Source organism: Tachyglossus aculeatus, chromosome X3 (assembly GCF_015852505.1).
Source record: "Tachyglossus aculeatus isolate mTacAcu1 chromosome X3, mTacAcu1.pri, whole genome shotgun sequence".
NCBI lineage: Eukaryota > Metazoa > Chordata > Mammalia > Monotremata > Tachyglossidae > Tachyglossus > Tachyglossus aculeatus.
In genome coordinates this window covers 24,813,922-24,831,250 of record NC_052099.1, presented here as the reverse complement: position 1 = coordinate 24,831,250, position 17,329 = coordinate 24,813,922, and the positions used below count along the sequence as shown (strand labels likewise).

Genomic DNA, 17,329 nt, shown 5'->3' with positions numbered 1-17,329 from the left:
CCCTACCCAACAGTGGGCTCACAGTCTAAAAGTGGGCTCGCAGTCTAAAATCTGTCAAATGGGGAGGAAGACTGTGAGCCCCACGGGGGGCAACCTGATCACCTTGTATCTATCCCAGTGTTTAGAACAGTGCTTGGCACACAGGAGTGGGACAACCTGATCACCTTGTGTCCCCCCAGCGCTTAGAGCAGTGCTTTGCACACAGTAAGCGCTTAACAAATGCCATCATCATCATCACAGGAAGAACTTTAACAAATACCCTCATTATTAGAAAGCCTCTGTTGCCCTGCCTGTTGCTGGCCCTCCCCTCCACCCTCCGCCTGCTCCAGCCAGCGTCATCCGGGAGGTGATGCTGGGGGCGGGCGGGCGGGAGGGACCACGCGTCACGGTTGCCTGGATACGGCGTGCAACAGTCCTCCCGGCCCTGCACCCCCCGCACCCATCAGCACCAGGCCCGGGTAAGTGCCTCCCCCCGTCTTATAAATTTCTGGTAATAATAACGGTGGCATCTGTGAAGCACCTACTATGTGCCAGGCACTGCACTAAGCGCTGGAGGGGACACAACTGTGGTGTGTGTCTCAGTGGGTCACACTGTTGGACACAACACAATAGAAAGTGATAGCTGGGAAGCGGGAGGACCTGGGTGACTGCTGTGTGACCTTGGCCGAGTCACTTCCCTTCTCTGCCCGTCTGCTATCTCAACTCTAAAACTGGGGATGAAGGCCGTGAGCCCCATGTGGGACGGGGACTGTACCCAGCCTGATTATCAATCAATCAATCAATTGTATTTATTGAGCGCTTACTGTGTGCAGAGCACTGTACTAAGCGCTTGGGAAGTACAAGGTGGGAACATATAGAGACAGTCCCTACCCAACAGTGGGCTCACAGTCTAAAAGGGGGAGACAGAGAACAAAACCAAACATACTAACAAAATAAAATAAATAGAATAGATATGTACAGGTAAAATAAATAAACAAATAAATAGAGTAATATGTACAAACATATATACATATATACAGGTGCTGTGGGGAAGGGAAGGAGGTAAGATGGGGGGATGGGGAGTGGGAGAGGAAGGAAGGGGCTCATCTAATCTGGAATTCGTTTATATTTACCCCAGCGCTTAGTACAACGCCCGGCACATAGTAAGCACTTAACAAATACCATTAAAAAAGCATAAGGTAGTTTGTACAATCAGTAAAATGCACCTGGGAGTAGAAGGGAAATATTTTACTTCAGTTAAAACTCCTAAACTGCCCTCACTTTTTTAACTCGAGCTGCTCAGATCTCACATATGTATCACTCAACACATCGTTCTTTTTCGTTCAAGATTTGCTTATACTTCACAAGAATCATGCCGCTTCCAGATACTATGTTCTGTGCCCAGCAAATAAATATTCCCCCAGAACTCCCAGATATACTGAAACAGTTCACGAAAGCCGCTATTCGGACTCAACCAACGGATGTGCTGCAGTGGTCAGCTGGGTAAGTCATCACCACGAAAACGCGGAGCATAAGGCTTCGTTTAATGGTATTTTTGTCTGGCCTGTGACAGCCACTTTATTATCTTTAAAATTGTGTGGCTTAACGAGCGATTTAAGGAAAAAATATGGTAGCAAGAATCTATATCCTCCAGAAATCAATCAATACGCGGTATTTATTGAACCCTGTGTGCCAAGCACAGTACTAAGCACTTGAGAGAGAACAAATAGCAGAATCAGTAGGCATGTTCCCTGCATAAAAGGACCTTACAGTCTAAAAGGGGAGAGAGGGAGATAGTGATCATATGTTCCACTCTTTTAATGACTCCTTTTAACACTTTGTCCTAGCATCAAGGGCAGGTATGTTGAGGGTGAAGCAATGCAACCCGGCTTTTATAAGTGTGAGGACATGAATACCAAGTATCCAGTTCCGCTACGTAGAATTGTCCCTTGAAGAGGCCATCCTGAAGAAAGGATCCTTCCCGTCCTTCACTAGGGCTGTCTGGATGGGAGAACGGCTCTACGAGAGACTGCAAAAATCAGAGCAGCGACCGGCTCTCCCAGAGATTCCTCTCCCTCAGGAAAGAGAAAAGTCCTGCTGGTGTTACATCACCCATTTAGCTGTGGGTACACAGGACACAACATGTTCTGTTGACAGAATTAGAAGTGACTGATTCAGTCAATTCTCTTTTAATGTGGGTGTTGTGTTCTCGCAGAGTCCCACGTTAAGGAAAACTTGTATCTGACACTCACGCTGGGTCTAACGCCACAGATTTCTTCCAACATGGCATCAGGCCGTATCCCAGATGAATGCCTGGTGGAAGAATGTTTCCTGATTCCGCTATCCCATTCTATCTAAAACATGTAGTTAAAACACGCATCCCACTTTGGTTTTCTCATCCTTAAAAAGAACGAAACTACAGTATCACGTACTATGTTTGTAAATTAATCTATTTTTGTAAAGTAGTGTTTAGGTGCCAAGGATGACTAAGTATTATAATATTCTAGACTGTGAGCCCGTTTTTGGGTAGGGACTGTCTCTATATGTTGCCGACTTGTACTTCCCAAGCTCTTAGTACAGTGCTCCGCACACAGTAAGTGCTCAATGAATACGATTGAATGAATACTATTTTGAACCTATTTTGTACCCTAGACTTTAATGGCATGAATTGAGGTGATATTTTAATTTTATCCTGAATTCCTGGATGTAATCAAGAGCAATTTAGAAAGAGCCGGTTCTTCAAGTTTTACTTTGATTTCAAAAGCATAAGTGAGAGTCAAGTGGTCCGTGACGCCAGCTTCTCACGGGAATATTTTCAGGCTTCAAGTAAAAGCAAACCTTTAACTCTGCCTGACTCTTGGAGATGGGCTTTAGATGGGAGCTCATGCCTCACATCTTCTCAAAAGAACTTCTCAAGTGGCAGAAAATCAAAGACAACCCTGCCCTTCTCTTCTCTTCCCTCCACCCCAACCTCTCCCAGGCTGGCCGAGATTAACAGCACTTTACAGGCAGCTGGGCAGCTTTCAGATCCATTCGTTATTTGACTTATAAATCCTTTCATGCTTCTCCCTGTATCTCCTTACTCCAAACTACTTTTTGTGATGAAAAGGTATATTGTGCAAAATACCCGTCAAAATCTCCCCTTAAAACTTCGGTTGAATAAAGCTGAATTTATAACATCATAATGCGATGTAAATCACCGTAGGGCATGATGTATTCGATAATGACATTGGGAAGCAGCGTACCTTTTATACACCCGAGGCTTGATTTGATGAAGTGATAAAACACACCTTTTGAAATATCTTTGCTTCTGCGCAGCCGAGAATACTGACTGAGCGTTAAGCGTGCATGGGTCTGTACATCGTATTACCAGATATCAGTTCTGTTTAATGGATTTAAAGGCCATGCAGAACAGATACGCATAATATTTCGATAAATAAGCACATTTGGAGGTAAAAACAGGCAAAAAGCTTTCATCGGCTTTGTGGATAGACTTTTTCTGCAAGCTAGTGATTTTTTAAAAAAGTATTTGCCTCATGAATTTGTAGTAGGACCTAGCCATATTAACTAATATCACATTGTACCCCCACTACTAAGCTGTACTTCATTTTCCCTGCTCATCTATGTAACTGGATTGAGGAATTAGAAATATCCACTTGTATGAGATGTCCAGATTTGTCCCAGAATTTCATGAAAATTAGACCAAATGGGAAATAAAAGGCCTTACAATTGTAGTTATGGAGCATTTACTCTGTCAGAGCACTGTACCAAGCATTTTGAAGGGTATTGAATGATGATAATAATAATGATTATGGTACTTGTTAAGTGCTTTCTTTGTTCCAAGCACTGTTCTAAGCACTGGGGTAGATATAAGTTAATCAAGTTGGACACAGTCCCTGTCCCACATGGCGCTCACACTCTTAATCCTCATTTTACAGATGAGGTAACTGAGGCCCAGAGAAGTTAAAAGTGAGTTGCCCCAGGTCCCACAACAGACATGGGGTGGAGTCAGGATAAGAACCCAGGTCCTTCTGACTCCCAGAAGTCATCTATTAAAGCCACGTTATTTTTCATTAGCGGAAGGAGGCACAAATCCAGCCCTGAAGTTTACAATCCAGTGCTTTTGGTTCATGATCCAATTAGTTTCATAGCTGCTTCACTCTCCAGTGTGCTAGATTAAGTTGTTTTAGAGGAGGAGGGTGGCCAGTTATGGAGGGTGGGAGTTGGAAACGCTAGCAGGCATGCCAGAGGGTGGCACATGAAACCAAATGGCCTGGTACATTGCCCATCTCGAGCTCCACCTCACCCGATCCAGCCACTGACAAGTCCCACGGCTGTTCCTGCAGGCTTAGAAAACGAGTCCTTGCTTCTTGCTGTTACCCTTAGGCCCTGAAAGCACCTGTAGTTCTGAACCTTTTCCCAACCCTGCTGCTCTCCAACTTGGGGCCGGTTCCCAACTGACAAACAGATTAGTAGGAAGAACCTCCCGGCACTCTGTGGAGAAATATTTACAATTCCTCGCCTAGGTCCTTTATTACTCACACTGGAGTTCCCAAGGAGGCAGACAGTGAACATACTAAGGACGTCTTTAGGAATCCACCTGTGCCCACCTTCGGGTCATTTACCCCTATTTTCTCCTTCCTCCCTCCTCCCTCCTTTTGGCAAGACTCAAAGGCAATTGGGATGGGTTGCTGCAAGGGTTGAAGTCTGCCTTAGGGAGAGTGTAGAATGAGAAGCAGCATGGCTTAGTGGATAGAGTACGGCCTCGGCAGTCAGAAGGACTTGGCTTCTAACCCCGGCTCTGCCACTTGTCTGCTGTGTGACCTAGAGCCAATCACTTCACTTCTCTGGGCCTCAGTTACCTTCTTTGGGCCTCAATCACCTCATATGTAAAATGTAGATTGAGTGTGAGCCCTATGTGGGAAAGGGACTGTGTCCAACCTGATCAACTTGTATCTACCCCAATGCTTAGATCAGTGCGTGGCACATAGTAAGCATTTAACAAGTACTATTATTATTATTAATATTATTATTATCCTGGAGCTGACCCTGAACCACAGATCCACCTTGGAATGGAGCTGCACCTCTATAATGAAGTAAACAATCAAGCTCCCTAGAATACTGCCCTTGTTGTTTATTAAAGGAGGAATTACAAGAGAGAAATACAACACACTGCCTCTCGAGGAGTTTACAGTCTGTGAGGTTGGTAAATGAACCCATTTTAAATGAGAAGCAACGAGAAGCAGCTGGGTCTAGAGGATAGAGCACAGACTTGCCAGTCAGAAGGTCGTGGGTTCTAATGCTGGCTCCACCACTTGTCTGCTGGGTGACTTTGGGCAAGTCACTTACCTTCTCTGGGCCTCAGTTACCTCATCTGTAAAAAATGGGGGGATTAAGAGTATGAGCCCAATGTGGGACAGGGACTGTGTACAACCTAATTTACTTGTATCTACCCCATCTCTTAGAACCACGCTTGGCACATAGTAAGTGATTAGCAAGTACTATATTATTTGAAGAATTCAAATCCAGCTGCCCTCAAAAGTGGCAAGCAAGGCCACAATAAAGCAAATGCCCATTGTGTCTCCCTGATCCTCTCTGGACACAATGAGGTGGAAAGAGAACTGTGAACCTGCTGTTGGGTAGGGACCGTCTCTATATGTTGCCAACTTGTACTTCCCAAGCGCTTAGTACGGTGCTCTGCACACAGTAAGCGCTCAATAAATACGATTGAATGAATGAACTGTGAAAAGTGATCCACCGTATTCATTCTGTCGTATTGATTGAGTGCTTCCTGTGTGCAGAGCACTGTACTAAGCGTTTGGGAGAGTACCATAGGAAGGTGGGACTTCTTCCTGACCGCCCACTGCTGTGCTACCTATTCTCCGGGACAGAGAAGACTTTGGGTTTCAGGAAAAAATGGAGGAAGAGTGGAAGTCCTAGGAAAAGAGCTTCATAGCTTAGATGATAATATACAACTATGAAATTTGGTTTGTTTTCAAATAAAACCAGATCCGTCAGTCTCGGATTTTAGGGGCATTGCCTTTCTAAGATCATTTAGCTTCTTGCAATCTCTAAGTAGCTAGCACATTTTTCTTTAGAAAACTCTCATTTGCAAATCACTCTCTTTTGGCTCTGTGAACTTTCCAACGAGCTTTGGTTACCTTTAGGTACTTCTCAGCTTTGTCCAAAGGATACGCACTTCCTGTAAAAGACAGAATGGAAATGCCTGTGGCAACTCAGAAAACGGACACGGGACTGACGCCAGGACTCCTCAAAGTGTTACACAAACAGGTATACGCTGTTATAGCGAAAGAGGTGTAAGTGGCTACCGCTACTACTACAAAGCCACAATTAATAATAACTAATAATCCTAGTGAATTATTTTAATGCCCGGATTACAGCGCCCTTTCACTCAGAGATATTGCTGCGCAGTTTCCCTTGGCTTAACCACTTGAAGTATTTTGGCTGACATGAGTAATTATAGCCTATTTCATTTTAGCCTTAATAATTTAGATGTATTTAGCATTGGAAATGACTAGTCTGTTGTGCTGAATCAGCTGTGAAAATGTGAAATTAGATTCTCTACATATATGCACCAAATTGAAAATCATTATCGGTGTGTCTTTATATTGCTTTTAGTTTAACTAATTTCCTTTTTGTTCTTTTTTGCTTTTCCTCTGGTTTTCACAAGAAATTGGACAGGGTGCTCCCATAATCTACCCCTCCCCACTTTCCAACCTTTACTAAATCCTAGGAGATATCCTGGGTTGCAGTCATCAACCAAGCAGGTAACAGGTCAATCAGTAAATATGGACAAGTGTCCAACGCCATGGATGCCCTTACTCAATGAACAGAGCCTATTATTTTTCCGCCCCACTGGACGGAATTACGTTGACAGTACTTGTAGGAAAACTGGCTTAATCGGGAAGTTAGAGGTTAGTTAGCACCACTAGCCATTATGTCTCCCAGTTAGATATTTTTTTCAACTTGCTGATAAGTTTGTCCCATGCACACTATTTGGCTGCACGTACCTTAAGATTACCTCTTTCATCGAAATAAAAAATTCCTTAAGAAGATTAAACACTGATCAAAGCATGGCATCCGTGATTAGCTTGTATCTACCCCCGTGCTTAAGACAGTGCCTGACTCTTTAGCGCTTAGCATAATTATTATTACTATGCATGATCATTTCTCTCATGTCCAAATTACCTAAACACTGGGGAGAACTCAAATTTCCAAAGTAACCTCGGTCTGTCCTTTGAAGTTTGGTATTTTGCTTCGGAGAGTGGCAGGTCAAATTCTAGAGAGCCAGCTTCTCTCGGAATTTGGAGAGATTTTGGGGGATTTGCCTCATGGCCCCCAGGTCACCAGGAAGTCTGCATTACTAGGGACTTTCCACCTTTTATAGACCCAATCCTCCTGCGGAGTTAAGGTTTACCCTGAAGTGCCTCTACTTCCCCCTCCCACTTACCCCCGCCCCCAGCGAGTAGGAAAAACAGCGTAGTTTAGTAACTAGACCCTGGGAGTCAGAAGAACCTGGTTTCTAATCCCGGCTCCGCAACGTATCTGCTGTATGACCTTGGGCAAGTCTGTTCACGTCTCTGGTCCTCATCTGTAAAATGGTGATGCAGAGTGTGAGCCTCATGTGGGACAGGGACAGTGTCCAACCTGATTAACTTGTATCTACCCCAACGCTTAGAACAGTGCTTGGCACATAGTGAGCACTTACCAGGTACCATGATGATGATGATTATTCACTGGAATCGGAGCCGTGGAAGCAGCAGGAGAGTGTGAGGAGAGCAACCATCCCGCTGCTGACTCGCCGACGTTCGCTATTCCAGCCTCGCTAAGCTATCCACGCGGATAATGTTGAGCGAAATATAGTGATGTGTCTATACATAAGCTAGCGAGGTCCAAGAGGATGCTTTTCCAAGATTTCTACCCATACACCTTCGGGAATCAGTGGGACCATCGTAAACTCGGTTTTGAGATTTCTGCTACATTATTCTTCTTGGTTTATTTTTAAAGCTCTCTTCAAAGGGCGAAGTGGAAATACCAGAACTGGAGGAGAAATGGAAAGTTCTGTGTTTGCCCATTGAGAAACTGAGATTCATTCTACAACTGGGTGACTTTAAAACCAAAGTAGAGTGGATGAAATTTCTAGCACTCGGATGTAGCGCACTTGGTGGGGTATGTATTTATCGGTAGCTTATTTATAATCCCAGGAAAGCCACATCAAACATTCAGGGACCACAGTTGAATAACGGAAGTAAACTTATTTTAGCCATTTGTTGTTTGTCCAGCCTGGTTGTCTCTGGCTAAATATTTCTTTACTGTCCCTTTGTTTACCTTGTGATTTTCCTGGCACTTAGCCTGCGCTACAATAGTCTGGCAAACTTCCACCTAGCCCGTTATCTGGAGGCGGGGGGAAGGAGTCATAGAACAGAGCAGCATCTTCCCGGCAATCCTTGACTTCATTCAGGGACCTTAGGAAGAGGATTAGGGTTCCTCGAGGTGAGATAATAATAATAATAACAATAATAATAATGATAATAATAACATTTATTAAGCCCTTACTCTGTGCAAAGCACTGTTCTAAGCGCTGGGGAGGGTACAAGGTGATCAGGCTGTCCCACGGGGGGCTCACAGTCTTAATCCCCATTTTACAGATAAGTGAGGTATCTCCAGGGCTCACCGTCCAGATAGCTGCCCGGCATTTGGCACCTGGAAGGATCAACGGGACGGGAGTCATTTCAATTTTTATAGGATGATGAAATATGGTCTTGCTGATCTGGAAACTCTTGATTGTCATTGGGAATTTGAGGGAAAAAATACAGGATTTTTCCTATTCATTGAAGCCTTCATAATTTTGAGAAGCAAATGAGGCTAAGAAGAAAATTGGATTGTGGAAAGTAAAAATAATTCACTTTATAGTGTCAACACTAGATGGAGACATTATGTCAAAGATAGAGTTGATTTTCTGTAGTTGACTTGGAATGGTTTTAGCAGATGAGTGGTAATAGTGCTATTTAAAGGGGTTTTTTTTCGTTGTTGTTTTTCTGTTCCCGCTGTCTTCCCACTCCCTGTTAGCGTTACAGATTTGGGGATTATGATTCAGGTTACACCTCAAAGAATAAGGTGATGTTGCAGTAGTATTTAGTCCAGTTAGATTCCCCCAGGGCTACATGATCTAGTATCCTGTAGGTCCTTATGGAACCCGAATAGTTCTGTGGATTTTTGGGGAAACTCTGTGGAAAAAAAATCCCTTCCAAATTCTGAGTAGAATTTCTTACCAATGCCCAGTGTGGTACAAGACTGGAGAGAAGGGATTAAGGATTCAATCAATCAATCAATCGTATTTATTGAGCACTTACTGTGTGCAGAGCACTGTACTAAGCGCTTGGGAAGTACAAGCTGGCAAGGATTCCTTTTCCCTAAGTGTCTGGAAGTGACAGAGGGAACAGAGTCAGTAAATCAATTGTATTTATTGAGCACTTACTGTATGCAGAGCACTGTCCTGAGCATTTGGGAGAGTACAGTATAACATAATAATGTCAGTCAATTGTGTTTGTTAAGCACTTACTATGTGTCAAGCACTACTCTAAGCGCTGGGGTAGATAAAAGCTAGTGAGGTTGGACACATTTCCTGACCCGTATGGGGCTCACAGTCTTAATCCCCAGTTTACAGATGAGGTAACTGAGACACAGAGAAGTGAAGTGACTTCCCAAGGTCACACAGCAGACAAGTGGCGGAGCTGGGATTAGAACCCAGGTCCTTCTCACTCCCAGGCCCTTGCTCTATCCACTAGGCCATGCACACATCCCTAGGAACGTGACTACAGGGCTATACACAGCGCTCCTCTGTAAGGCCCATGAGAGGAGACAGCAGGAAGATTGTCACAGGAACAATGGAAACATTCAACAAACCTGGCTCCACCGCACCCTGCCTGTTCGGGGACTGTATTCTCCATTTGAGGACCAGGCTTTTCAGCCTTGTATTGGGAACGGTCGGGGCTTAGCCTTCTCGCAAAAAGCAAATGGGACCTTTATTGTGCAAGTCCACTGGGGCAGCCAGATCATCATCAATCGTATTTATTGAGCGCTTACTGTGTGCAGAGCACTGTACTAAGCGCTTGGGAAGTACAAGTTGGCAACATATAGAGACAGTCCCTACCCAACAGTGGGCTCACAGTCTAAAAGCCAGATGCGTCTTCATGGGTGCTCTGTGCAGAAGAGTCCCGCGTCAATCTTTCCAGCCACACCTGCACACTTGGCTAGACCATGCTGCCAGAAGTAGCAGCTTTCTGGAATGGATGGCTATGTATATACCCTATGTGGAAAAATAACAGATGCTTGTGTGAATCAGTGTATAACCTTCCTCCTCAAATAACAGCTTTTAATCATCCTTGGCAATAATAATGACCTCCTTGATTTCATTTAGTCCTCTTATTCCCAGAGCATTATTCATTCATTCATTCATTCAATCGTATTTATTGAGCGCTTACTGTGTGCAGAGCACTGTACTAAGCACTTGGGAAGTACAAGTTGGAGGCATATAGAGACGGTCCCTACCCAATGATGGGCTCACAGTCTAGAAGGCTCACAGTCTAGAAATTCATTCAACTGTATTTATTGAGCGCTTACTGTGTGCAGAGCACTGTACTAAGCGCTTGGGAAGTACAAGTTGGTGACATATAGAGACGGTCCCTGCCCAACAACGGGCTCACGGTCTAGAAGGCTCACAGTCTAGAAATTAATTCAATTGTATTTATTGAGCGCTTACTGTGTGCAGAGCACTGTACTATGTGCTCGGGAAGTACAAGTTGGCAACATATAGAGATGGTCCCTACCCAACAACGGGAGGGGAAGACACACAACAAAACAAAACATGTAAGCAGGTGTCACTGCTTTACCTCTTTTGTGCCCACAACAGCCTTGTGAGATAGGTCTCCTCATTTTAGGGATGAGGAAACTGAGGTACTGAGAGGTTAAATTCATTCATTCATTCAGTCATATTTATTGAGCACTTACTGTGTGCAGAGCACCGTACTAATGACTGACCCAAGATCACACAGCAGGAAGGTGGCAGAGTGGAGACTCAAACACGGACCCTCTGGGTTCCAGATGGGCACTTTTTCCATTTATTATATTCAACATTAAGTGTTTAAGAGTATTTGGGGGAGTTATTTTTGAAGGACATGTTGGGTAGGGACCGTTTCTATATGTTGCCAACGTGTACTTCCCAAGTGCTTAGTACAGTGCTCTGCACACAGTAAGCGCTCAATAAATATGATTGAATGAATCGCACCACACGGCCTCTTCTGCCTGCATACAGTGACTCAAGCCTATCTTCCCGTTCCATGACTGGGGAAAATCTGTCTCAGGATCTTTTTTGGAACTAAAGCAACCCAAAGATATGGGGGAAGCAGCCTGACCTAGTAGAAAAAGCACAGGCCTGGGAATCAGAGGACCTAGGTTCTAATCCCGCCACTTGGGTGCTGTGTGACCTTGGGCAACTCAATCCTCTGTGCCTCGGTTATCTGATCTGAAAAATGGAGACCAAGACCATGAGCCCATGTGGGACACAGACGGTGTCCAACCTGATTAGCTTGTTTTCATTCATTCAATCGTATTTATTGAGCGCTTACTGTGTGCAGAGCACCGTACTAAGCACGTGTCTGCCCTAGCACCTGGTACAGTGCCCAGGATGTAGTAAGTGCTTAACAGATACCATTTAAAAAAAAAAGAAAACTAAGGTTTAAGAAAAACCCTTACCCTCATGGACTTTTGTATGACTTTTGGAAGAAAAAAGGCAAAGGAGATGTGACGAGGAGATAGGAAATGGGTTGTAGTGTTCCTGAAGAGTTAATCGTTAGTCCGTTAAACTTTTCTCTTAGGAAGCTCCTTAAAATTGATCCATCTCTGCTTCTGCAGGTCAATATTCTAAATTGTTGTCTGCCACCTACTGCCACAGCATCAATATTCCCTTTGGCAGACCTAGCTTGTTCAGCGTCGGTTTAAGTTCATAAGGTGCCAGTTTTCTCAGAAGTTTAGCAGAGTGTCCTGGAAATCTCTGCTAAGATTTCTTAGTCGCTTCTCCTGGAAGCATCAAACTGTGCTTCCTCTTGGTGGGTTAGAAATGATCCAGTTGGGGGGCAGATGCCCTGTCCCCTGCTTGTTAGTGCCATCTTGGACCATTTATTAGCTGTCTCAGGGATTTCAAACATTTTTTCCCCAGGTTTGGGGTGCTAATGCTTTGAAATAGTTCATGTTTGTGCTTCACCCTGAGTTCCATTTCAGAAGTTCAACGTATAATTTGATACACTGAGGACCTCTTCCCCAAATTATTTTTGAGCCCGGGCCCGACTTTTACGAATCTTCTCGCTCCAAGACACACTATCAGAACATCACTGGTCCTAATGAAAGTCTTCCAAAGGTGTTTAGTTTTTGATTGCGATTTGGATGCATTATTTGGCACATTTCTATCGCCTCTATGAGCAGGTTGGAACCATGATGTCAATCTGAGGGGTTGGGAAGGGCAGATCACAAACCAGTGTTTACGGTAGAATCTGCATAACCAGGGTTTCTTGGAAGACTTTCATTTGTCGTGGGAGTTGTAGGCTAGCAAGATGCTATCTATTGTGCACCCAAAAAGGTTGACACAAAATCAAATCTGAACAGTATAGACAGGCATTTTCAGGATAATATTGAGATAAACTTCCTACCTGCTAAACTAAACCGGTTTATAAGGATTCCTGTTCCTTCTCGTATCATGAGAGGAAAAAAATGTAATTACTGATTTTAATTTACTTTGATTAAAACAGTGTACTAGAGCCTCTACTCCATTGTAGTTACTCTTGGCATTCTAGTGACTGACATTTGCTTTTTTTTATTGGTTGCGCTGAAATGGTGCAATCGTTTAGAAATTGGCCTTGGTTTGCTGCAATATTTGCTAGGTGCTTACTAAGTGGCAGGCACAGTACTAAGTGCTGGGTTAAAACGAGATAAAAACATCGGTCATGGTCCCTGACTAGAGCGGAGAAGCCGCGTGGCCTAGTGGAAAGAACATTGGGAAATCTGGGTGTCAGAGGATCTGGATTCTAATCCCAGCTCTGCCAGTTGCTTGCTGTGTGACCTTGCGTGAATCACTTAACTTGTCTGTGCCTCAGTTTCCTCAACTGTAAAATAGAGATTAACACTACTCCCTCTCACTTAGACTTTGAGCTCCATGTGGGACAGGGACTGTGTCCAACCTCATAAGCTTGCATTTAGTTCAGTGCCTGGCACATAGTAAGCACCTAACAAAAAAATATCCAAGGCATCATTCTGGGGCAATCGTTCATGGAGAATGAATAAAAACGAATGGGTGTTTAGCTGAGATGTTAAATGATGGTGAAATCTTACGAGCTGGAATGATTAATGCTGTGGTTTTGTGTTTGTTTGTTTTTCCCCTCTCTCTTGGGATGGGGTGTGACCAGACAATAAGCAGTGCCCTGAAACATGCCTGTGAAATTTTGACCACCGACCCAGAGGGAGGACCCGCTCGTATTCCATTTGAGACCTTTGCCTTTATCTACAAATATCTGGCTCAATTAGATGGAGAAATATGTCCAGCTGATACTGAATCTTTCCTGAATACTCTTAAGGAACAAGTGTGAGTAAACTGGTATTTATTGAGCACTTGCTCTGTACAGAACACTGTATTAAGCACTCGGGAGAGTACAGTTCAACAGAGTTGGTAACCATGTTTCCTGCCCAAGGTGAGCTCACTGTCCAGTGGGGAAGATAGATATTGATACAATCACAACTATGGTTATCAGTAGTGCATTGATTCTGTCTGCAGAAACCTCTCATTTCACTAAATAATCTCTTTTTGAAAATACTTTTTAATCTGCTAAAGAGGGGACTGATGCAAATTAAAGAATAAATGACAGTAGGCTTATTTCCTAGACCTAAGCATTGGATATCAGATCAAACCAACAAAAGATAGACAAACATAATCCGCCCTCATCCCTGAAAGGGAATAATGAGTTTATTCTCCTGAAGTATGAAGTCTTTGAGGGCGGGGATTGAGAAGCACATGGCCTGGTAAATAGAGCACGGCCTGGGAGTAAGAAGGATTTGGGTTCTAATCCCGGTTCCTCCGCTTGTCTGCTGTGTGACCTAGGTTCACTTCTCTGTGCCTCAGTTACCTCATCCGTAAAATGGGGATTAAGACTGTGAGCCCCATGTGGGACATTTGCATTTAACATTTTGCATTTCGGATAAAGGAAAATTTGAAGTAAATACCAGCTGGATTGCAAGCTCTTTAAGGACAGGGGGAGCGTAGTCTGCTGTAGTCTCTCAAGCTCTTAGTACAGTGTTCTGCAGAGGCAGTGTTCAACATATACTATTAATTGAAAATCCAAACTTTTATTTCTGGCCCAGAAAAGAATGTCATAATTGTGGTGACACAAGTTTTAGAAGAAATCAAGTTGATTTACAGGCCATATGCTGAGTATAACTTGCTGTACCATCTTTATCAGTCGCTTAAACATGTAATGTATCACTAATGAATTTTTTTTTATGATTTAGGGCACTAAAGAAGGATGGCCTGATAGGAGTTTCAGATTTCCTCATTTCGAGAAAGAAGGTTTAGAGAAGAGTGAAAATAATTTTCCAGAAAATGTATGGAAGAGAGCCCTTTTTTAAAAAAATTACAAGTGCTAGGTACTAAATACATCTTTGATTTGACTAGTATTCTTGTGACTTCTTTGTTTTCATGGAAACTTAGTAAGCTAGATGCGTCTGGGACCTTTTTTTTTTTTAAATGTCATTTAATTGAATTACCACTTCAGAAAAAAGGAACTCTAAAGAATTCTATATCCAAAATGTGATGATCCTATCTGGATTTTGGGGGAAAAGGAAAAAGAAATCCCTTTCCCAAAGAAGTGTTTCTGCACTGCGGATTACAGCTGTGATAAAAATGGACACTCTGCTGGCCTCCATGTTCTTTCTGCTGCCCGCACCCGAAAAACCATATGAAAGCAGGAATGAAGGTGCTTCACTGTGGTCTTTTGAAGAAGCGGTAAAGGTAACGCAACCGTGGTTAGTAAAGGAAACACAAGGGTTGCCGTACAACTGTCTTAGCTCATGTATCAAGTTTCACAGTGAAAAAGGGGAAAAAATAACTTCTATTAAGTGGATGGCTGAGGACCTCTTTGGATGGAAGTAGAATCACTTAGAAGAGCAAAAGCTTTCTTTGAGGCCTGAGTGCGTCTGATGAAATTTTAGGCACCAACCTTGAAGTGCATGTGTGGATGGGCTCCTTTTGGTATAAAAATCTGAGCCAAAAGTCCTATCTGAACTCATGTCATCAGTCCTCTGAGATCATTTATTACAATGAATGGTTAGGTGCTGGTCAAAAGGCTTGGAAATATCCCTGATAAATATGCGATTTTTCTCTGTAAATTGGCTTTTTGATGCCTAGCAGATCCAACCTAAAACGTTTATATGTTTACTTGCATATCCTTTTCCCTTCGGCCACTATACTCTTAAGCAATATTTGTGTTTCAAATAAATTTATCGCTACAACCAGTTTTAGAAAAATGCCTTTATCTACGAATACCTGGCTCAATTAGATGGAGAGATATGTCCAGCTGATATTGAATCTTTTGCAGTTTACATATCTGTAACCAAATTTTAAGAATGTCATAGAAGTCAGTAGTATTTAGTGTATCTTGGATCATACTGGATGTTTTTTTGTAAGACATCATTCTCACTCTCCTATGGGGATCTGGAGAAATAAAGTTGTTTACCTGATAACGTTGTGGTCATATGGCCAGCTTCCTGGTTTCTTTTTGTTTAGAGACAAGAGAATCTGGAGCTCATATTAACAAATAACTTTCACGCTTGGATCCCTCTTTTCACTTGTGAATTTCTTCAACAGAAGATCTAAGAATAGGAGCCAGATAGGCAACTCTGAAAATTCCAATTTTTTTAACAGGTAGGGTTTTCAAATTTGAAAATTTGAAAATTTGAATTTCAAATTTTACAAATTTTGCTTCCCCGTCTTCTTGTGTATTTGAAGGTGATTCTGGTAGCAGCAGAAACATTTTACAGTCAGTCATATTGTTGAGTGCTTAATGCGCTCAGGGCACTGTACTAAGTGCTTGGAAGAGTACAATATAACAGAGTTGGTAGACGTGTTCCCTGCCCACAATGAGCTTATTTTCGAGAATGAGCAACACATTTAGTTAAGTGACAAGTGGCCAGTGTCCTATCGGAAGAGTGAGCTTTCGACATGGAGAGGAAGAGGGAGAGACACTTACAGAAGGCCTGCAGCAACAGGGCTGGAAATTGACCTGAAAACTCCCTGTGGAAAAGGATAGTGTCTACCCACTCCATTGTACTTTCCCAAGTGCTTAGTATTCTGCACACAGAAAGGCTCAATAAATAATATCATCATCAATCGTATTTATTGAGCGCTTACTATGTGCAGAGCACTGTACTAAGCGCTTGGGAAGTACAAATTGGCAACGGATAGAGACAGTCCCTACCCAACAGTGGGCTCACAGTCTAAAAGGGGGAGACAGAGAACTAAACCAAACATACTAACAAAATAAAATCAGTAGAATAGATATGTACAAATAAAATAAATAAATAAATAGAGTAATAAATACGTACAAACATATATACATATATACATAATATGAATTGATAGGGTCTTTATGTCCTTCTGCTTCCTTTCAATCGTATTTATTGAGTGCTTACTGTATGCAGAGCTCTGTACTGAACGCTTGGGAGGGTATAATCCAACAATAAACAGACACATTCCCTGCCCACAATGAGCTTACAGTCTAGAGGGGACCGCTTTACGTTGGGAGTGCAGTGTGGCCTAGTGGATACAGCACAGGCGTGGGAGTCAGAAGGACTCTGACTCTGTCTTCTGAGAGTGTATAACCCCTCTTCTCAACCTGAGAGTGGGCAAGCGACCTAGATTTCTGAAAAACTGGCTTTTAAGAATAAAAGCTAGTACTAACGTGAGGAACATTTTTCTCACCTGAGCATCTAGGAGATTTATTGCCGCTCCTCTTCTTGACCCCAGGACACTGAGTTTCTCTGTTGGGAGAGAAAAATTCTTCCCTTCCCAACTGTCCCGGGATCCTTTTCCATCCTCTCTGATATTACTCTATTTATTTATTTTACTTGAACATATCTATTCTATTTATTTTATTTTGTTAGTATGTTTGGTTTTGTTCTCTGTCTCCCCCTTTTAGACTGTGAACCCACTGTTGGGTAGGGACTGTCTCTATATGTTGCCAACTTGTACTTCCCAAGCGCTTAGTACAGTGCTCTGCACACAGTAAGC

General features: G+C 43.0%; 1 protein-coding gene across 1 annotated transcript; it reads left to right on the top strand.

Annotated features, from left to right (window-relative positions):
• Nucleotides 1–419: 419 nt before the first annotated feature.
• Nucleotides 420–14,718, top strand: ROPN1L (rhophilin associated tail protein 1 like). The gene is made up of 6 exons (XM_038770462.1): nucleotides 420–458; nucleotides 1,328–1,482; nucleotides 6,147–6,270; nucleotides 8,008–8,169; nucleotides 13,458–13,633; nucleotides 14,554–14,718. The coding sequence occupies exons 2-6, from the start codon at nucleotides 1,352–1,354 to the stop codon at nucleotides 14,615–14,617; spliced, it is 657 nt and encodes a 218-aa protein (XP_038626390.1). The 5' UTR covers nucleotides 420–458; nucleotides 1,328–1,351; the 3' UTR covers nucleotides 14,618–14,718.
• Nucleotides 14,719–17,329: the final 2,611 nt, after the last annotated feature.

Excerpts from the sequence above, each read along its gene's own strand:
- ROPN1L (XM_038770462.1), top strand. The coding sequence starts at position 1,352 with ATGCCGCTTCCAGATACTATGTTCTGTGCCCAGCAAATAAATATTCCC. Across the intron at positions 8,170-13,457 it reads GATGTAGCGCACTTGGTGGG|ACAATAAGCAGTGCCCTGAA; the intron begins GTATGTATTTAT and ends GGGTGTGACCAG. Across the intron at positions 13,634-14,553 it reads AATACTCTTAAGGAACAAGT|GGCACTAAAGAAGGATGGCC; the intron begins GTGAGTAAACTG and ends TTTATGATTTAG.